At 42.7% G+C, this 22,985-nt stretch overlaps 1 protein-coding gene across 2 annotated transcripts in view; it reads left to right on the top strand.

Moving 5' to 3' along the window:
- igsf21a (immunoglobin superfamily, member 21a) overlaps positions 1-22,985 on the top strand; it is a 299,892-nt gene that overhangs the window by 266,297 nt on the left and 10,610 nt on the right. Inside the window, exons 6-8 of one of the 2 annotated variants that reach the window (XM_077203639.1) lie at positions 1,766-2,246; positions 13,470-13,555; positions 17,464-17,656. In XM_077203639.1, coding sequence (XP_077059754.1) covers positions 1,766-2,246; positions 13,470-13,555; positions 17,464-17,656 — 760 coding nt within the window. Of the gene's footprint in view, positions 1-1,765; positions 2,247-13,469; positions 13,571-17,463; positions 17,657-22,985 lie in introns of both variants that reach the window. The other variant, XM_077203638.1, reaches the window with a different exon arrangement.

Raw genomic sequence — 22,985 nt, 5'->3', positions numbered from 1 at the left:
ATTTTGGAGCACTTCATACATCTGCTGAAAAGCTTTATGGAGATGAAGATTTCATTTTTCAGCACGACCTGGCACCTGCTCACAGTGCCAAAACCACTGGTAAATGGTTTACTGACCATGGTATTACTGTGCTCAATTGGCCTGCCAACTCTCCTGACCTGAACCCCATACACAATCTGTGGGATATTGTGAAGAGAAAGTTGAGAGACGCAAGACCCAACACTCTGGATGAGCTTAAGGCCGCTATCGAAGCATCCTGGGCCTCCATAACACCTCAGCAGTGCCACAGGCTGATTGCCTCCATGCCACGCCGCATTGAAGCAGTCATTTCTGCAAAAGGATTCCCGACCAAGTATTGAGTGCATAACTGAACATAAATATTTGAAGGTTGACTTTTTTGTATTAAAAACACTTCTTTTATTGGTCGGATGAAATATGCTAATTTTTTGAGATAGGAATTTGGGGTTTTCATGAGCTGTATGCCAAAATCATCAGTATTAAAACAATAAAAGACCTGAAATATTTCAGTTGGTGTGCAATGAATCTAAAATATATGAAAGTTTAATTTTTATCATTACATTATGGAAAATAATTAATAACTTTATCACAATATGCTAATTTTTTGAGAAGGACCTTTATGTTGGTATAAAGATAAATGATAAATAAAAATTATAGGAAAACTGGTTCGTACCATTTTATTTATTTATTTATTTATTTATTTATTTATTTATTTATTTATTTTTATTTATTTATTTTTTATACCAACATATTGTATGGGCCGGTTTTGTTTGTTTGTTTATCAAAATATTTTTTTATTTTATGCCATGCGTATTTTAGGGGCCGGTTGGAGTCTTTTTCCATCCCATTTTTATTTACTCATTTATTTATTTAAAACTCCACAGTTTATTTTGTCACGTTATGTTGGTGTTTTGGTTTCGTTTTTGTGGACTTTTGTGTCGCATTATTTTCTTGTTTCCTTTCGTTGTCATGGTTTTTAGTTTGTGTTAAAGGGACATTCGGGAACTCTTACTATTTCTTCGCTGATTTTCACTTTTGTTGTCGCATGTTTTCTCAACGAGCTCCCCCTAGCTGTGAGGCGTATATTTCACAATAATGTCGTAAAAAAAACTCACTTGCTCACCCTCCTCCCCCTTTCTACCGCTGCTCATGTGCATTTGTTATTATCGGAGCCAGCCAAATTTATCGTGTGGAGCTATGTCTACCGAGCTGGGTAATACATCATACACATTGAGGGCGGCGTGTGTGTTTATGTCGAATTGCCGTAAAGCAGTTTGTGTTTCTCGCTCGTTCTCGCTTCTCACGAGACTTCCTATTTCCAACTCACCGGGACGTTAGTCCCCATGTTGCAAGGTTGGTTTTCCGCCTGGGAACGCTGGGGGGAGCGGGGAAAATCACCATTTCACCGGAACAGGTTATTGAACCATCCAAACAATTTCTAAACGGTTTTATTAAGTTGAAATAGTTGCCGAATGCCCCTTTAATTTGTTGTTATGGTGATTCATTGTTTCCTTTATTAGTTCATACCTGTTTCGTATTAGTTGTCCATATACTTGTTTATTTTATACCTGCCTATTTTAGAAGCAGGTTGGACTTTGTTCGTTTTCAGTCCTTCTGACATGTTTTCAGTCGGACTAAATAGTTTACATGGTGTTTTATAAATTGTCTTAGTCTAACTGAAGTGCTTATAAACTTATTGAAGGTGAGAAAACTCAAACACAGTTTAACTTTCTGTTTGTCTTTCCAGGTATACTTCAAGCGGGACGGAGAGTTGATAGAGGTGATATCCTACGTTTCGCCCACTGTGGGTTACGAGGGTGCCGGCTCGGCTGGTGTGCGTGGAGCCAGACCTCTGATTAGCAGGGATCTAGATGACACTAAGCTGAGGAAGTCTCTATCTCTGCTGGGTCCGGATGGCAAGCCCGGACGCCTCTACACGGAGAGCCCTGGGCGGAGCTACATGGCCAGACAGCCCGGCCAAGAGCCCAGCCCTGCCACAGAGACCATCCCAGAGACAGTGGTCAGCCGGGAGTTCCCTCGCTGGGTTCAGAGTACAGACCCCCTGTACTTCTTCAGCAACACACACATTCCCCAGAGTGATGGGTCTGTGCTGGTTCAGGCCAAGCTTACCTGGACGCTGAATCCACAGTTGGACAACGACGCCCTGTTTAGCTGCGAGATCACGCACCCGGCTCTCTCTATGCCTATGCAGACTGAGGTCATACTGGGTAAGTATTGCTTTTGTTGGCTTTACCATTGATTTGGCAGGATATGGATCTTAAGATTGATTTGAAAGAATTGTTTTTTTACCTTCATAGTCATTCACCTCCCCTCGCCCGATCACGGGTAAATCCCTTTACATCCCCATCTGACAGATGCAGCGAGACCAACACTGGTTTCTATTTGTTGCTTAATTGCGTTACAGGCAAGTAGATTGCAGTTGCTAATGCAGAATGCAAAATCTTCCAGTGAGTGGCAGGCCAATTCATTGAGCTGTCCGTGCAGTAGATTGAGTTAACTTAACCATGTTATTGAAAAAGTCAACCTGAATTAAAGAAATCAAGGATAAAGGGAATCTCTCACTGCACTAAAATGATGCTGGATCTCACTGTTGCAACCCATTCTTAATTGTAAAAAAGCTTTATCGTCTGCTAATTAAGATACTAAGGCGAGGATATGTTTAAAGGAAAATTGAATTCCACTGACAAATATAAAATGCAACATGCATGTTGCATTTTATATTTGTCAGTGGAATTAAATGTTTGCTTTCACTTGTCTGCATGCAATAAAAGTCATAGAGCAATACCATAAAAAGAATGGGATGCTCGCATACCTTTGTATTTTCATGGATGAGAGGCTTTTTTGTGCATTTTTTTGCTTTTAAAGCTACAACAAAGATGGCCTGATGATCCCATTATCACTTCAAAGGCAGCACTCACTTGTAGTCTCTGCTATCAGCCCTCAGAAAAAGGCGAGTGATGAGACGCAAGTCAAGATAAACAGAGACATTTCTCACACTTAATGGTAGAGGAGCAGTGCAGAAAGAGATGATAGAGGAGAAAGGAAGAAAAATGAGGGATAAGAAGAAGAAAGGAAGGATGGTCTAGAAGTTCCATTCGATATTACTTTCTTTCTCATTCTCACTTGTTTGTCATTCACATCTCATTCCAGCATGATCTCCCTCTGTCCGTTTCATGGCTGCTAAGACAGAAGTTTGCAATTATATCGCAAGAGGATCTGCTTCTTTTACAAATGTTTGCCTCTTACCATAAAGAGATGTGATTTTATTTTCTCTCAAACATGGTTCCCCGGTGTTTATTAAATAATCATTATAACCGCAGGGGAAAATAACAGCAGAGTAAAATGTGATCGCATATAGCTACGATATACCAAAACAAATCATGGGATCTCTATGTTTGAGCAATTAGTTTGTGCTAAATGTCAAAGACAGATCCCTTAGCTTAGCGAATAACACATCAATAAGTTGTTTTACTATATGCAGTTGGGCATAAACTGTGCAACAATAGAAATGCATCAACCGGGAGAGTTTTTGCTTCTCTGTTATTCTGCTGTAGATGTATTTCACAGCTCTCAGTGGGCAAGACTGCTTTGTTATTTACACATAATAATGATCAGTGATGGGAATAACGGCGTTACTTTTTTCAGTAACGAGTAATCTAATTGATTACTCTTCCCATCTCAATAACACAGTTACTGTTACTGCCAAAAAATGCAGCACATTACTATACTGTAATTTATGCTGTTTATTCATCAGACCAGTTAGACTTTTTTTACTGTTCTTCCTTGGTTAGTGGGCAGTAGATATGCGCGGATGGGCTATTATTTCATCTGCAACCGCATCACAAAAGTCATCATCCGTCCACCATCCATCCATACCAACGTTTTTTGACCAACTTTCAAAGCCGCACCCGACCGCCATCCACTGAATGTTTTAACAGTGGGTGTCCACTACAGTGGCAAAACTCCGCTCAGTGCCGCTGGGAACGCTATAACAGCTCTTCTTTGGGGTGTGTCTGTTGCGAGTGTGTTTAATCTGTGTTTTTTTTCCAACACACACAGTATAATCATCAGAGATGCACGCGATTACATTCGGAAATAGACAAGCTTCAAATGCTCCAAGCAAAGATATCCTGTAAATTTTACAACTTGTATAAACCCAGCCAGTATAATCACAATGAACACATTCAAAATTAAATATTTAACATATAGGCTATATAACTGTCTTGAGAGTTTATATATATGCAGATTGTGCCAGAGTTTATGCTGGATTTCGTGCATAAATAATTTTGTTTACAAATTTTTTTCTTCTGCTTTGCAGTTTTTATACATCTTAATGTGTTCATTGTGATTATATTGGCTGGTTTTATGAAAGTTTATAAAATGTACAGGATATCTTTGCTTGGAGGATTTGGAAACAAGGCTTGTCTATTTCTAAACGTAATCGCGTGCATCTCTGATGATTATATTGTCAGTGTGTTAAAAAAAAAAACATGGCATTTGATTAGAGGCTAGTCTCACTTTGTCCCACAGCAACATTAAAATAGTTTAGATTTGTGTACATTCTTTCTGTTAATAATGTATTGTATTAAGTGTCCATTTCATTATTCAGATTTATCATAAATAACTGAATATGCACATGTGTTTTAAGTTATGTTAAAGAGGGGTGGAGGTGGGGTCACATTTGACCATTTACAATTTTACTTGAAAGTAACGAAATAGATACTTTCTGAAGTAACTAGTTACTTTTATAATTTGTAACTGAGTAACTAATTTAGTTACTTTTTGGAAGAAGTAACTAGTAACTGTAACTAATTACTTTTTAAAAGTAACTTGCCCAACACTGATAATGATACATGGAGAAATGTGAAAATGTGGTGCGGGACATGTCCCAAAGCCAGTCAAGATAAACAAGAACATACTTTTCAAAGGGGTATAATGCGAAGTGGTGATTAGTTGTTTACGGTTGCCAGGCAATGTTATAACGTGCAACATTAATACTTTGTTTTAAAACTATTTTTTTTATATTATCAGATCTACTTTTTTAAATATTTTGTTTTTAACTCTAGTCTTATGTAATGTGAAGCTGTTTTTGCACTGATGCCAGATTTGTTCATTGGTTTTGAATAAGCTTTTATTTTGTTTTGCATCCACTGAGTTCCAAATAAAACATGAAGAAAATTGCTTTTATTTGTAACGTATTTAATTCACTACATAGGCATTACAATTTAATTATAATATATATTATATTAAGAATATAAACCATGTTTTTATTGAATTTCCTTCAAAAATTCCTGTGCAAATTTAACAAGTGCACAGTGTCAGCATCAAAGCGATATTCTTTTTTTAATGTATGTCTTGAGAGCAGGAACGTTTGTTTCTGAAGCTGCACAAGGAAAGGAGGGTACAGCTTGCATGGTAGTGAGAGCAAGAGAAGTAAATTCGCTAGAGTGTAGACCTAGAAAAGCCTTGCTAACTTTTGATTTTTATATTTTAACAAGGCCTTGTCTGTGCAACAATTCGATCCATGAATTTAACAGCACCTAGGTTTCTTAAGAAAAAAACATGAAGAGCACTATTTCCGCTTCTCTTTGTTTTCACCCAAAGAATACAAAACGTCTCGGTTACGTATGTAACCCTAGTTCCCTGAATAGGGAACGAGACGCTGCCTCAAACGCTGTGGGAACGCCCCTGCGTAAGTGCGTCTTGAAGCACGTATGGAATCAGTCCAATGACGAGACGGAACATCATAGGCGGGTGACGACATCGACCAGGAAACTATAAAGCACCCCAAAAAACACAACCGCAACAGCTTCTGATAGGCCTAAAGCAAGTCGATCACGGGCATGCCGGGAGTATGGCAGAACGACGCAGCGTCTCGTTCCCTATTCAGGGAGCTAGAGTTACATACGTAACTGAAACGTTCCCTTTCAAGGGAACTCGAGCTGCGTCAAACGCGATGGGAACGCTAATACCCACGTCGCCATAAGAGCAAGTGTGAAATCAAAGCACACATTCAGCCGAAAGCACCCGCGCCCCCGGAGTGGAGCTGAGGTCTAGGTCGTAAAACCTAATCAATGTTTGCGGTGAGGACCAGCCTGCCGCATCACAAAAGTCATGAAGGGAAACTCCTGACAAAAGAGCTTTGGAAGCAGCCATACTCCTAGTAGAGTGAGCTCGTACAGCCAAAGGTGAAGGCTGACCAGCCGACTCATAAGCAAGTGAGATGGCCTCGACCACCCACTTACTCATCCTCTGTTTAGATGCAGGATGAGGTGGGTGACCCCTTCCTGGGTGACCCAAAGCAAACGAATAACTGTTCAGATTTCCTCCACAGGGCAGCTCTGTGGACATAAGCATCTAAAGCCCTGACAGGGCAGAGTAAATTAAGTCTTTCCTGGTCTGACGACATAAAAGGAGGAGGACAGAAACCCTGCAGTACTATAGGTCTAACAACATTGCTAGGGACCTTAGGAACATAACCTGGTCTAGGATGGAGGAAGGCCTTCACCATACCAGGTGAAAATTCAAGACACGAGGGAGCAACCAAGAGTGCTTGAATGTCTGCAATTCTTTTAAGAGACGAGAAAGATAAGGGTGATGAACTTCTCAGAAACTTCTTCAATGGGATCGAAAGGAGCCAGGGAGAGACATTCTAATACAATGGCCAAATCCCAGGTCGGCACCCTCGTGCGAACTGCTGGCCTCAGCCTGAGAGCACCACGAAGGAAGCGTGTTATAAGTGGGTGTCTCCCCAAAGAGACTCCACTCAAAGGGACATGGTAAGCAGCTAGTGCCGCCACGTACACCTTCAGTGTGGAGGGGGATAACCCTGTGGAGAAACGCTCCTGCAGGAACTCCAGCACTGCACCCACTGGGCAGTTAACTGGGTCTAGCTGGTGTTCTCCACACCAAGAAGTGAATAATTTCAACTTCAAGGCATATAACTTCCTCGTGGAAGGAGCTCTGGAGCTCTGGAGCTCTGAACTTACGAGCTGGGCCCCCTCAGAGGCAAGCCCACAGTTTCCATAGTTCTGGGCGGGGGTGAAGGATCAACCCACTCGCCTGAGAGAGTAGGTCCCTCCTGATCGGAATCTCCAGATGAGAGCCGTCAAGGAGAGAAACTAGGTCCGCAAACCATATTCGGGCCGGCCAGTACGGGGCTACCAACAGTAGACTGACCCCGTCCCGGCGAACCCTCTCCAGAACTCCTGGGAGCAGAGCAATCGGGGGAAAAGCGTACAGACGTGACCTCGGCCACGCCTGCACCATAGCGTCCAACCCCAGAGGGGCTGGATGGCTGAGGGAGAACCACAGTGGACAATGTGATATCTCCCTGGAAGCGAATAGGTCCACCTCGGCACGACCGAAACTCTCCCACAGGAGCTCCACCACCTCGGGGTGGAGTCTCCACTCCCCGGGCCTCGGCCCCTGCCTCGACAGGATGTCTGCCCCCTGATTAAGATACCCTGGGATATAAATTGCCCTCAATGAAAGTAGCTTCCTCTTGGTCAATAGGAGGATATGGCGAGCCAGCTTGTATAACGGGCGCGAACGCAGACCCCCTTGATGGTTTATATAAGAGACCACGGCTGTGTTGTCTGACGGAACAAGCACATGATGGCCCCTCAGGTCTGGGAGGAAGTGTTTCAGGGCCTGAAACACTGCCAGCATTTCTAGACAGTTTATATGCCACGAGAGATGATGGCCCTGCCACAGACCTTGGGCTGGGCGACCACTCATGATCACCCCCCAGCCCGTGAGGGAAGCATCTGTCGTTAGCGTTACACGACGACAAAGAGCTCTCAACATGGGTCCTTGGGACAGGAATCAAGGTTCTTTCCACATGACCTTGCAGGCCGCAAGGTATAACGTTGGACACTGCTGCCATCAGACCTATCAGTCTCTGGAACTGCTTTACAGTGAGCAGCTGGCCTAGCTTCACTTGCTTTACGGCGGAAAGAATCAAGGCGATACGACCAGGCGTCAGGCGCGCCAGCATCGTCGTCGAATCCCATATAACCCCAAGGAAAGAGGTCCTCTGTGATGGAGATAGCACGTTTTTCTTGGAGTTCAGCCTCAGCCCAAACCTCCTGATGTTAGCGAGAACGAAATCTCGATGCCGAACCGCCTGATGCTCCGATTGAGCTAAAATCAATCAATCGCCGATATAATTCAGGATACGAATGCCCTAGAGGCGCAGTGGAAATAACGCTGCATCCATGCATTTCGTGAATGGAACCCGTTCTCTAGCCTCCTTTTGCAGGAGCGTTTTCACCTCTTGTTCCATTACCAGAGCCTGCTCGGGGCCCACCACGGTGGGCAGGACCCCGCTGTATCGAGGAGGACGAGATCTGAACTGGATAGCATAACCTTTCTGTATCGACTACAGGACCCACTGAGATACTCTTGGAAGACAGTTCCATTCTGCCAGAAAATCTACTAAGGGTACCAGTCTCTCGAGACTGGCCTCTGGAATATTTTGAACAGCAAACGCAGCACCCTGTAACCGCGCACCGGCAGGGAACGACTGGTTTAACTGCTCTGGACCCCTCCTCGGAGGGGGCGACCGTCCCTTTGGAAAAAGCTCGCTGGGACCGTCTACGCCCCGGCATAAAGGCAGGGTTGGCAGAACGTGCCCCAGAGGGCACCGAGAGAGAATGGGCACCGTCTAATGCGTTGAACTCCTTTCCATCATGGTGGGGACTACCCTCAGCATCCTGACGCCAGAGGTGTCAGGACTTCTTCTTAGACGAAGCCTTCCTAGCCATAATAACTGTCCTCAGATCAGTTTTACCACTGGAAGACTTCCCCTGAGACTGACGCATCTGGTCCCACTGTTTAGTGGGGGGGGGGGGGGGGGGGGGGGGATACGTGGGGAAACGTGAATTTTAAGTGGGAGGAACTTCTGAAAAGCTGCAGACTGTTTCTTTTCTTCTTGAAATTTGTCTATGACAGTATTAACCGAGTCACCAAACAGACCAGAGGGAGACAGCGGAGCATCCAGAAGAAAAGACTTCTCCCTCTCCTTCATACCGGAGAGTTCAACCAGAGATGTCTCTCTGCGGCCACCAGGGCTGCCATAGAACGGCCCATTAGCTTGGCTGACTCCTTGGTGGCACACAGGGACAAATCAGCAGCTTGGCGTAGTTCACGAATCACATCAGAACTAACCTCCTCACTCTCACTCACATCCTTCAATAAATCAGCTTGATAAGCTTGCAAAATGGACATAGTGTGCAAGCATGCACTAGCCTGACCTGCCGCCGAATATGCTTTGCCCACCAAAGCCGAGGTATTTCTGAGGGGCTTGGAGGGCAAAGCCGGTGACTTAAGAGATGATGCAGATTCAGAAGAGAGATGACTACCGAGTGCTTCCTCTACTTTAGGCATCGCCCCATAACCATGAAATTTAGCCCCCGAAATATTACAGTAAATGGAAGTTTGGGGGCTAAAAATACGATTGGATACCGGCTTTTTCCATGACTTCGACACCTCGGTGTGGAGGTCGGGAAAGAACAGAAGGCACCGGCGTGGAGGTTGAACACGCGAGGGCAGAAATCTTTCATCCAGTTTGCTTTTTACAACAGACTCCTGCCTAACAGCTGGCCACTCAATACTTAATTTAGCAACAGCATGAGTGAGCACCTCCATAATCTCCTCAGATACAGGGGAATGAGGTGACGAGTCCTCAATATCTCCTGTCTTTACACTTACAACATCCAGCTCCTCAGAACTGGATAGATGTAATACTGGTGCCTCAGCCTGGGGGGAAGAAACCACAGCGTGTGCTTCCACACCCGGAACTGAGGCACTGGATCTGACAGGTGAAGGCTGAGATAGGTCAGAGCCCGTCTCAAACCCCGCTGTCAGATCCATTTGTGATGCCCACGACAAGCGCTGCTGCTCTGCCTCAACAGAAGCGGGACCCGAGACGCGGGGAGCGCGCACCGAACGACTCTCCTCGAACAGTGATCGGCGGGAGCGGAGCGTTCTTGGAGGAAAACGCTCGCAATGCTCGCAATCAGCCCCCTCGAGAGCTGACTGGGCATGCTGCACAAACAAACAACGCATAGATCGTGTGTATCCCCACCAGTGAGATAATGAGCACATGGGGGAACACACTTTCTATACAGCTGCTCACTTGCCATTATATATATATATATATATATATATATGTGTGTGTAAGTTTTTTTATATGGTGAAAACTCCTGCCTAGTAGACACTAATTGACAGATAAAAAACACTTGGACAGAATTCACACACAGAGCGCTTGCTGAAGTCACAGAAACTGTTGCGGTTGTGTTTTTGGGGTGCTTTATAGTGTCCTGGTCGATGACGTCACCCGCCTATGACGTTCCGTCTCGCCATTGGACTGATTCCATACGTGCATCATGATGCACTCACGCAGGGGCGTTCCCACAGCGTTTGACGCAGCTCGAGTTCCCTTGAAAGGGAACCAAAAATATGCAGTTTATTGGTTTTAATTGTGTCTTATCTCATATATGCATACATTACCATATCATTTTTTTTGGTAAAAAAATTTAGTAAAACAGTAATATTATAAAAAATAAGTTTTCTATTTTAATATATTTTTTTAATTATTTATTTCTGTGATGGCAAAGCTGAATTTTCAGCAGCCATAACTTCAGTCTTCAGTGTCACATGATCCTTCTGAAATCATTCTAATATGCTTATTTGCTGCTCAAGAAACAATTTCTTATTATATTAATGTTGAAAACAGTTATGCTGCTTAATAATTCTGTAAAAACTGTGATAACCTGTGATTATTTGACATATGGAAGTAAAGTCAGTTGCAACTTTTGTTCCATTATGACTTTAAGGATCAAGGCTGTTTTATTTATTCCAGTTACTATCCTGACACTTCTGGTGCAGGTGATTCACTAACCTGTACTCAGAAAATGAAAAGCAAGTCATAAGAGCATTCACAAGACATAAATCTTATACAGTTTTTGATATTTTCACATTAGACCAAAGCATCTTTACAGTGACTCAAATTTGCATTACATCCACTGAATATTCATGAGGCGAGTCTCACGCGGTGTCCTAAATGGATGCGGTTGGTCCATGGAGGCGGTGTTCTCAGAACGCTGTCCTCACCTCAGAGCATCACGGCTGGGCTTGTTGCCCAGTCTGTCAGTCATGTCCAAATATGCAGTGATTCAGTCAGTGCCTCTTCATAATTAAAGCTGAGCCAGGCTCAGCAGTGAGGATTTGCATGGGTGAAGGTGCTACTGATTCAGCAAAACACAGAAGGGGAATGAGTTATATTTTCACATCCAGAGGCTAGAGATGATCTATGCTGCGCGCCAAGTTCCTCTACCCAACAGACTGATAATAAGTACACAGATGTTTATTGTGGGTGGTTTGTGGGAGTGTAAACTAATCTGTGCACATTCAAACATCCTTATATCTCCATTTAGAGTGTCAGTGGCTTCAAGGTTTGGTGGACCATAGAACCACGAGAGACGTTGTCATTTGAAGGTTTGGTCAAACAAGTCTGAGAAGAAAGCCAGGCTCAAGTATGACATTTATACATGTCGGGCATGGATAACAAACATCCTTTGTTGGTCCTGTAAAAACATTTCTAGCAAACAATCATAGGTAGACCTAACTAAAGAATTTGATTGGTTGATGAGAATGTTCCAGGAACATTCTTGGGTAAATTACATTAGCCCAGAGCCACACTTGACATCGTACATGTCAAGTATTTGTACACTTAAAGTATTTTCTCTTATTTCCCTCCATAGCTGCTCCTAAAGGTCCCAATTTCATACTCGGCTAATATTAAAACTAAATATTGAAACTTTTTGTAGTTCTATAACCTAGTGAAGCCTGAAAAGTCGACAGCTCTGTGGCCCTACGTTACATTGTTTGGATCCTGGAGTTGGTTCCAGACATATGGCCATCACTTTACTTCAACAGCAAGCTTTTTATAAGGCTTTTTTAGGGTAATTCTGTTAAAAAATACAATTTAACCGGTGCAATTTTACCCTTTTTGTTTTCTTTAAAAAAGAGACTGAAATGGTAGAATCGTTACCTGGAATCATGGATAGTAAAATGTCACACATGTTTTATTTGTCAACTCCTGTGGTTAGGTCTTAGGTTAGGCAATCCAAGGAATTGATCCATTAATTCATCCACTTGGTACGGAAAAGGTAGGGTCAGTCTTCAAGTGTCCATTACTCTGTCAGAACACAGGCTCTATCAATGGTCTCATTTTGTTTTTCAACTGTTTTCTTAGGGAAAATCAATGGAGTCATTGAGTCATGATTCATGCCTTGACAAACTCTTAATCTCACTTGTGTATTGCATTTCACATCTCTTTTTCCACTCTGCAGAGTATGGCTGCTAATATCCCAAATCATTTCCATAATAAGAAAGCTGGCAAGAGAGGATTTCTGTGTATTCAGTGTAGTGTCCTGCCATAACTTGATTTATGTGTGAAATGCATATTCACAGGACCCATTACAAATGTAAGAGCGGAAATCATAATCCATTAAGCAGCACCAGGGGGTAATCATTAAACTGACTAAGACTGGCCTGATGCCTCATTAGCTTTTGCTGGACACTCTGTGGCTTGATTGATGGCTAAAAGCATGATTAGCCATTGTTTCAAATAGTTCTCAGTAGTTGGATTATCTGTATGTGTTGTAGGAGCCAAAGCGTAGCATTAGTCGTAATGAGGGTTGAAAAAAGGCCACAGTGGGATATATTTTTGAACAATTTCAAGTCTGATTTGCCTTTACTAAGCTTCAATCTGGAATTATGTGTTAGTGCAAACATATGGCTCACAAAACTTGTTTTATGGTTCTCAGGGCTATGCAGAGTGGATGCTGGTAATCATAGTAAACGATGCAGAACCACTTAACATGGGACCAGTCGGAGGCTTTTTCGCACCGCTATAAAGCGCCTTGCTCATACTGCCAAATAGAGGAAGTTTCACTTGAGAAACTTGTGGTCTCACTTTCCAGACGTACAAAATCACTTTCCTATCTTTCCCCTGAGTACACAAAAGAAATCCTCTGTGTCTGAGAAGGTCAAAATATGATGTTTTAACCTTCCTTGCTTCATCACATCCCAGCCATTCTCTGAGACCAAATTAAACCCATCTGGGAGATCCGGTCCACACAAGACAAGAGAATTAGTTCTCTAAGTGTCTCTTATCTTACTTCCTCCACCGTTTGCCTTGCATGCTCTGTTTCTTCTTCAGTAATGAGTGTCTACCCAATTTAGGTCCTTGTCCCTCTTGGGAAATAAATACTCCTCAGCAATTTCAATGAAGGAAACCAAGAGTCTCCAAGTTGACCTCCAAGTCAAACACCATGTCTTTACTCTGTTAATGTGCTGTTTTTTTTTTTTAACATTACCCAACAAAAACTCAATTTATTTTTTCTTCTTTCCCTTCATAGCGGCTCCTAAAGGCCCCAAGCTTGTGATATCCCCTACCAGGGCAAAGGTAGGGGATACGGTTCGCATCACCGTCCAAGGTTTCCAGGTAGGATCTCCAGTGGTAAGTGCATGGGGGTTACGAAACCAGGGCCAAGTTCAGTTTTGGATACGAGGAGGTTTGTCCCACATGTGCAGTTAAGCCTGTGTGATGTAAAGCTATAGTGACCATTCTTACAGAGTGTGCAATACAACACATGTATCTGTCAGCTCCTGACCCCGCTGCTGCTATCCATGAGCTATCAATCCAAATGGTTCACCCTGTCTGAGGAGGGTTGCACTGCATCTGACAAATTCAAACCGTTCAATCATTTAAGTTGCAATGAAATCAAAATAGAGGGTTTTCAAAGTCCTTTAAAGGTCACAAGAACAAAAAACTTTGAAAGTGATCTATTGAAAAACACTTAGGGCTGCAACTCAAAAAAAGACCTTGAGCACTCAAGGTTATTGTGAAGGACTGGGTTCATATCGGCTGTGAGATAAGATAAGAGTCTAATAAAAGAATAAGGATGCTTTTGCAGACAAAAATGGATGAAATGCCATTTAAGTTGCGGTTATCTTTTTTATTTTCTAATTGATTTTTCTGTTGTTAGTGGTCTATATTTCATTGTCATCTCCATAAACACAGAACAAAGGAAACAAAACTAATACGCTGTTGGATTTAATAAATCTCTTAAAATGAAAAACTGTCTGAGTCATAAATTCGCTAAATGATAACATGATTCACATTTGTTCCATTTAGACATTTATCCGGTTTGCCTGCTGTTGGCCATTAAAGGAAATAATTGGTGTTTCAGAGCACTGCAAAAAGAAAAAAAAGATCTTAATTTGGTTTTGTTTTTCAAATAAGAATATCTGAAAAAATTTAGTTTGTAAAAACATCCTTAAAACAAGACACATTTACTTTTACCTCTAAATTCTGTGAGACTTTCAGCGAATAAGTAGCAACTAGCAAGTTAAGGTTATTTTATTTTTTATCCCATTGTCAAATAGAGTTCTCCTCACTAAATTGTGTTATATTTGTGCTTAATTTAAAACAGAGTTAAGAAGCATTATCAAAAATAAACTTAATTAGTATTATAGTGTGTTAGTTTAATTTAGTATAAAGAATATATACTGAAATCAAGTCTTAACTTAAGCCATTTTGCGTCTAATAGAAATGTATCTTGTTTAAAGGATGTTTTCCAATAAAATGGTAGAAACAAGACATGAAAACTGATCAAGATATTTTTTTATTTTATTTTTTGCAGTGAAAAACCTATGCTTGACAAGAATAGCCTCAGAAATAAGGCAGAGTGATTTATTATGCTAACATCTGGCTTCTCTTTGCTAATGCTAAACTCCTCTCACTTGTGTTTGTATTATGTTTTGTATTCTCACCAGAAGGCATAAGAGCATCTGATTAAAAAACAAATCAGCTGTTTGTTGATGTATTTCACTCCAGCTTTTAGGGATTTTGTTGCTTTCGTTTGTTCTTGTCAAACTAGCTAGCAAACAGGTGCAAGCACAGAGCTAGCCAGGAGCGCTTTACTGTCAACGGCGCCAAATTTATACTTGCATCAATAGTCCGTCAGCTTCCACAGACCTAGTGAAGCAGGGAGATTGTCTCAGTGTAACTATCACCGTCTGCCAAGTGGTAAAAAAAAAAAGATAAACCAGCAGATAAACACAGCACATTTTGGTGATGATCCACCCAATCTTTTTGACAGGTCTGACTAAGAGATGTGTCTAGCCAACAGCATTCAGGTGGAAAGAAATTAGACCCGATATGCTATCATCACTGAATCTACTTTACGCTATTTCATCGTTTGTGTCATGAATTTAAAGGAATGTTACTGTAGTTCTGTTTTATCCCTCCTGAAAAATCCAGGTAGCTTGATGGTGGTTAAAACAGACCATTTCCCTGATTTGTTACTGGTCTTTAGCAGATCTAAACTGGCCATTTGCAGGTTAACACTGTAACACTGTGGTAAACCAGTTAGATGGTCAACAATCTCAGTCTAAACCTGTCAATGTCCAGTGAGACCAACTAATGACCAGGCTGGACAAGTTCAGACCAGCCAGAATCCATGTTCCGAAACATAGTTATCATCTTAAACTGGATTTTTAAACAAAAATGCCCTCTCTTTTGGGGTTTTGAATGGGAAAAACACTTAGATGGAGTAACCTGCGAAGGTGGAGGGAGTTAGTTGGTGCATGGGCAGTTTGTCTGGCAGATCTGTGTGTTTATTTCACCCACAATTTACATATTTGAAGTACACCTTTAAATAATAGAAAGAATGGTCACCATAAACAGGCTTGACAGGGACATAAATCCAGTTTGGATCTTAATGTTTACACAAAGGATTTCAGAGGATTTTAAAGCCAATGAAGATTTATTTGGAAGAACGTCTCCCTTATCCCTAGCTGCTCCAGAGCCCTGGGTTTCACATGTAGATAGATACATGTTTACAAAGAAAACTAAATACTGCCCTGGAATTCAAATTACAAAAAACAACAAAAAAAAAAAAACAGATTCAATATCCCCTTTGGTTTACTTTGACTCTAGTAAATCCACCAACAGGAGGGGTCACATTGGTGTCTCCTTCCTTTCTAATCTAAAATTTGTATTTGAATAGAGTACAAAAGCATTTATGCTATCCAAGAGCTTGTCTTACTATTACAGTACATCCTGATCTAAACCATGTGAGTGCCATGGGGGATATTTTTTATCTGGATCTGACCTAATTCCACCAGCAAGTGCAAACTCATTTCACTGCAGTCATGGTGTGAATGTGGAAGTCCAGTGACACACAGCCAAGCCACACTCTCCAATGAGCCATTATCAAAGGTCACCCAGTAAAGCCACATGATTTTGTGAAGTTAGATGGATTGTGCCAGCCAGTCTCTTATCACACCTAGAACTTTGGAAGATTGGTTTGATCAGTAGGGGAAAGATGGATCTAAAACGTATCGGGATGTAACCCTGGCTCAGGCACTGAGATGTTCTACCTTGTTTCTGGGTTTCATCACACCTGTCGTTTTGTGTAGAATCAAACGATCTTATAGTGAGCTTTCACAAGTATTAAAATGCAAGGACTTGCTCAAAATAGACATGAAAGAATTTAGTATTGTGTGAGTGGGCTTCCAGGCATACTGTAGTTGCAGACAATACTATACACCATGGTCCTCTGTAAAGGAGTGTATAAGAATATTTGATATTCTTTTGCCTCTTGTGGACTACCTGTTTGATGTGGTATTTGTTTTCATTGCCCCGCTAAAAACCATCAAAACCCTAACATTCCTCTTTCTGGATAAGTCTATAACAAGAAATGCCTAAATTGTTGATGAGTTGGTAACTTGGTACAAGATTTATATCTCTTATTTTTTGTCCTTTCTTCCAAACTGAAAAAGGTATTGATTGTTTATTAAGTAAAAATGTAGGTGTTTTTCGAAATGGGTTTAAATTCTTAAAAACAAGTTTCTTAAAATGTCTTAAGATGCTTTTTTGAAGAGCTTTGTATTTCTAAGGGATGCACTGCTATTAATATTCTGGTGATGCCAATAAGCTGATAATTATTTAAAATTATGGTATCTTTATATTAAAATCCATATTATTTTAACTAAATAAATAAAAAATAAAACATTTAAAAAAACAAATTTAAAATGCTACAAGTCAATTTATGCATCACAGTATTATAATTTACAGTATAAGAAATGGTTACTCATTTTTGTAAATGTCTGTAAAAAAAATAACTGTAGTTAGATGACAGCAAATGTAAAAATAGGAGAAGGCATGTACAATTTAATACCAAAATATTTAAAAATTCTCTAATATTGGGCCGATAACTGATTCAGTATACCAATTTATTGTGCATCCCGTTCTGTATCTTAGAACCCTACTGGTTATTTTACTGTTGATCTTTTTTCCTTAATGTACACTTTCTTTTGTACTAAACACACATACACTACTTGCAGAATGAGGTGTTTCCGGAGCCTCTGTTCACCTGGACTCGGGTGGGCGGCAGACTGCTGGACGGCAGTGCCGAGAGAGATGGGAAGGAACTGGTGTTGGAGCGAGTGCCTGCAGAACTCAATGGCTCCATGTACCGCTGCACGGCCCAGAATCCATTGGGCTCCACTGACACACACACACGCCTCATTGTTTTTGGTGAGTCGCTCCAGCAGTAACTCCTTTTTCTATCCTAAATACACTAAATAAAGTTAATTGTTAGTTTTTGTTTGTATATATTTTGTCTATGTAATATTAAAAACGTCTCTGGTTACGTATGTAACCCTAGTTCCCTGAAGGGAACGAGACGCTGCGTGAAAACGCTGTGGGAACGCCCCTGCGTGAGTGCGTCATGAAGCACGTACGAAATCAGTCCAATGGCCAGACGGAACGTCACAGGCAGTTTACGTCATCGACCAGGAAACTATATGAGCACCCCAAAACACAAGCGCAACAGCTTCTGATAAGACTGAAGCAAGTGCTCACGGGCATGTTGGGAGTATGGCACAGACATGCAGCGTCTCGTTCCCTTCAGGAAACTAGGGTTACATACGTAACCAGAGACGTTCCCTTTCAGGGAACTCGAGCTGCGTGAAAACGCTGTGGGAACGCTAATACCAACGTCGCCATACGAGCAAGTGTCCGTCGTGTGTAGTCAAGGCGCACATTCGGACGAAAGCACCTGCGCCCCTGGAGTGGAGCTGAAGTCAAGATGGTAAAACTTTACAAATGTGCGCGGTGAGGACCAGCCTGCCGCATCGCAAATGTCCTGAATTGATACTCCTGACAAAATAGCCATACAGCAGCCATACTCCTGGTTGAATGAGCCCGGACAGCCAAAGGAGAAGGCTGACCGGCAGACTCGTAGGCAAGTGAGATGGCCTCGACCACCCACTTGCTCAACTTCTGCTTAGATGCAGGACAGCCCTTCCTAGGGAGTCCAAAACAAACGAACAGTTGTTCACATTTTCTCCACTGGGCAGCTCTGTGGACGTAAGCATCTAGAGCCCTAACTGGGCAAAGCAGATTTAGTTTCTCTTGGTCCGACATCAAAGGAGGAGGACAAAAGGCTTGCAGTACAATAGGCCTAACAGTATTTGTTGGGACCTTAGGAACATAGCCCGGTCTAGGATGGAGAAAAGCTTCTACCATGCCGGGCGAGAATTCCAAGCAGGAGGGAGAGACCGATAGAGCTTGAAAATCTCCTATTCTTTTTAAAGAAGAGATAGCAAGAATAAAGATAGTTTTTAGAGTAATGACTTCTCAGAAACTTCTTCAATGGGCTCGAACGGTGCTAGAGAGAGACCTTCTAGAACAACCGCAAGGTCCCAGGTCGGCACCCGGCACTTAGAGAGAACCACAGTGGACAGTGTGATGTCTCCCTGGATGCAAACAGGTCTACCTCGGCACGACCGAAATGTTTCCATAGGAGCTCCATCACCTCGGAATGGAATCTCCATTCCCCGGGCCTCGGCCCCTGCCTCGACAGGATGTCTGCCTCCTGATTTAGATACCCTGGGATACAAATTGCCCTCAATGAAATAAGCTTCCCCTGGGACCATAGAAGGATCTGGCGAGCCGGCTAGTATAATGGGCATGAACGTAGACCTCCCTGTTGATTTATGTAGGAGACCACCGATGTGTTGTCTGACCGGACAAGAACATGATGACCTCTCAGGTCTGGGAGGAAGTGTTTCAGATCCTGAAACACTGCCAACATTTCTAGACAATTTATATGCCACAAGAGATGATGGTCCTGCCACAGACCCTGAGCAGGGCGACCACTCATGATCGCCCCCCAGCCCGTGAGGGAGGCATCCGTCGTTAGCGTTACGCGACGACAGGGAGCTCCCAGCATGGGCCCATGGGACAGGAACCAAGGTTCTTTCCACATAGCCAGGGCGCGAAGACACCGTCGCGTGACCCTGATCATGCGGAGCGGGTTTCCCCTCGGGGAGAACCCCTTGGCCCTGAGCCACCACTGCAGTGGTCTCATGTACAGCGGGCCGCAAGGTATAACGTTGGACGCTGCTGCCACCAGACCCAGAATTCTCTGATATTCTTTTGCAGTAGGTGACTGGCCTAATTTTGCCTGTTTTGACGGCTAAGAGAATCGACACAACAAAACAACAAAAAACAGACGTGCTTAAATCGCCGTCGAAACCCAAACCACACCCAGAAAAGTGGTCCTCTGTAATGGAAAAAGCACACTCTTCTTGGCGTTGAGCCTCAACCCCAATTTTTGATATAGGCGAACACGATATCTGGATGCCGAATCGCCTGATGCTCCGATTGAGCTAGAATCAACCAATCGTCGATATAATTTAAAATGCGGATGCCCTGGAGTCGCAGCGGAGCCAGAGCTGCATCCATGCATTTCGTAAAAGATCGGGGAGACAGTGCTAGGCCGAACGGAAGAACCCGATATTGGCAGGCTTCGCCCCCGAAAGCGAACCTCAGGAACTTTCTGTGTTGTAGAAGGATGGAAATGTGGAAGTATGTGTCCTTTAGATCTATGGTGACAAACCAGTCCTCGGACCCGATTTGTGACACGATGTGCTTGATAGTTAGCATCCTGAATTTGAGCTTCCCTACCGAGCGATTTAATGGGTGCAGATCTAAAATTGGACGCAACCCCCCATCCTTCTTCGGAATGATGAAATATCAGCTGTAATAACCTAGCTCCAAACAGGGAGGAGGAACCCGTTCTATAGCCTCCTTTTGAAGGAGCGTTTTCACCTCTTTTTCCATTACCAGAGCCTGCTCGGGGCCCACCACTGTGGGCAGAACCCCTCTGAATTTTGGTGGAAGACACCTGAATTGGATTGTATAACCTTTCTCTACTGTCTGCAGGACCCATTGAGATATTTTTGTAAGGCTTTTTAACTCTGTCAGAAATACTACTAAGGGTACCAGTCTCTCGAGACTGGCCTCTGGTATAACTTGAGCAGCAAACACAGTGCACTGTAACGGCGCACAGGCAGGGAACAACTGGTTTGACTGCCCTGAGACCCTCCTCTGAGGGAGCGTTCGCTGGGACCGTCTACGCCCCTGCGTAGAGGCGGGGTTGGCAGAACGGGCCCCTGAGGGCACCGAGGCAGAACGGGCACCGTAAAAAGAGGTGAACACCTTTCTCCATCGGTGGGGACCACCCTCAGGTTCCTGACTTTTATGACGTCGGGACTTTTCCTTGGCCGAAGCCTTCTTAGCCAATATAACTGTCCACAGATCAGTTCTACCACCCGCAGGCTTTGGCTTAGGGTGTTGCGTCTGGTCCCACTGTCTAGCAGGGGGAGCGCGAGACGCGACACTCTGCTTATGCTGCGCCCTACGCGCTCCTAGACGGCCGGGACTGCTCCGCCCAGCAGCCCGGGCGGAAGAAACCGCAGCGCGTGCATCCGAATCCGGATCTGAGGCACTGGATCTACCAGGTAAGGGCTGAGAAAAGGCAGAGCCCGTCTCAATCCCCGCTGATAGATCCATATGCGATCCCCATGATTGAAGCCTTCGCTGTGCCTCGGCAACAGCGGGACCCTAACCGCGGGGAGCGCGCACCGAACCACTCTACTCGAAGAGGGCTCGGCGGGAGCGGAGTATTTTTATGGACAAACGCTCGTATTGCTCGCAATCATCTCCCTCGAGAGCTGACTGGGCATGCTGCACTCCCAAACAAACAACACACAGATTATGTGTGTCCCCACCCGTAATATAACCTGGGCAGGGATGAACACACTTTCTGAACTGCTGTTCGCTCGCCATGATAAATATAGTCTCTTTTATAGTTTTAATTTTTTAATTTTATATATATATATATATATATATATATATATATATATATATATATATATATATATGTATATTAATAGGTAACACTTTACGGTAAGGGTACATGAATTATCATGAATTCATGTATAAATTCATGCATTAATTCTGCATTCATTCATGCATTAATATCTCATGAATCATCAGGAACTAACACGAGTTCAACGTTTTTCATTCATGATTTCATGGATGAACAACGCCTTAATTAAAACATTAACTAAGATGAGCACATCATCATGAATTATGATTTATTACGCATGATCATTATGTTTTCTTTGTTCTTTGTCTAGGTCAGTGACCTAGTCACCACTTTAGTTGAGGGGCCACACACATGATGAAGTCATTGGTAGATAATGCTTAGTTAATGATGACTACTGTTTTGCCAGACCCCAAAATAGACCAATCACAACTCATAGCACACAAATTCTGTTGACATTCAAATACAGTAGTCATCATTAACTAATCATTATCTATCAAGGACTTCATCATGTGTGTGGCCCCTCAACTAAAGTGGTGACTAGTCCTTTGAAACACTGATGAACAATGTCCTATTAATGGTGGCATAACTGTGAACAAAGAAAACATCATGATCATGCGTAATAAATCATAACTAATGATGATGTGCTCATCTTAGTTAATGTTTTAATTAAGGTGTTGTTCATCCATGAAGTCATGAATGAAAAATGTCGAACTTGTGTTAGTACCTGATGATTCATGAGATATTAATGCATGAATGAATGCAGAATTCATGCATGAATTTATGATAATTTATGTACCCTTACCTTAAAGTGTTACCTATATATATATATATGTGTGTGTGTGTGTGTGTGTGTGTGTGTGTGTGTGTGTGTGTGTGTGTGTGTGTGTGTGTGTGTGTGTGTGTGTGTGTGTGTGTGTGTGTGTGTGTGTGTGTGTGTGTGTGTGTGAAAAACTCCTGCCTAGCAATTTCTAAGGACAGACAAAAACACTTGAGACACAGACTTTTTCATACACAGAGCGCTTGCTGAAGACTCAGAAGCTGATGCGCTTGTGTTTTGGGGTGCTTATATAGTTTCCTGGTCGATGACGCCACCCGCCTATGACGTTCCGTCTCGCCATTGGACTGATTTCATATGTGCTTCATGACGCACTCACGCAGGGGCGTTCCCACAGCGTTTTCACGCAGCTCGAGTTCCCTGAAAGGGAACCAATATATGTCATATTCATTCATTTTAGTAAAATTCACTCTAATTTTAGTAAATGAATATAAGATATTTGTTCACAAGAAAGTGCAAAATGAGTAATTCCATTTTTTTTTAAAAAGAGTAATTTAAACTAAGCTGGAAAAGTGGCTTATACCAAAAATGTGTGACATAAGATAGATGACTACATTTACACATGACGGTAAAATCTGCAGTACCTATGAAATTTTGGGGTCACAGATGTCTTTCCTTAAGGGTTATTGTCTTATGTTAGCACAAATATCAAATTGTCAACATCTTGTTAAAAGAAAAATTGCCTATTTTGTGTGATAGTTTCATTCCCCTGTGGTTTTGTCTAGCCATCCTTTGCTGCTGAAACAGATGCTGTGCCCACTAAGTCTTGGCTTTTGTTTTCATTGATGTTAGAAAGAAATTGTTTGCTGACACTTTGTGTGTGCGTGCGTGTGCCCGCGCTTTGTCGCCCC

This window comes from Siphateles boraxobius, unplaced genomic scaffold (assembly GCF_051911475.1).
Source record: "Siphateles boraxobius isolate OS27281-9 unplaced genomic scaffold, OSU_SipBor_1 5, whole genome shotgun sequence".
Lineage (NCBI taxonomy): Eukaryota > Metazoa > Chordata > Actinopteri > Cypriniformes > Leuciscidae > Siphateles > Siphateles boraxobius.
The sequence above is the reverse complement of the archived record's forward strand: the minus strand, read 5'-3'. Positions and strand labels throughout refer to the sequence as shown.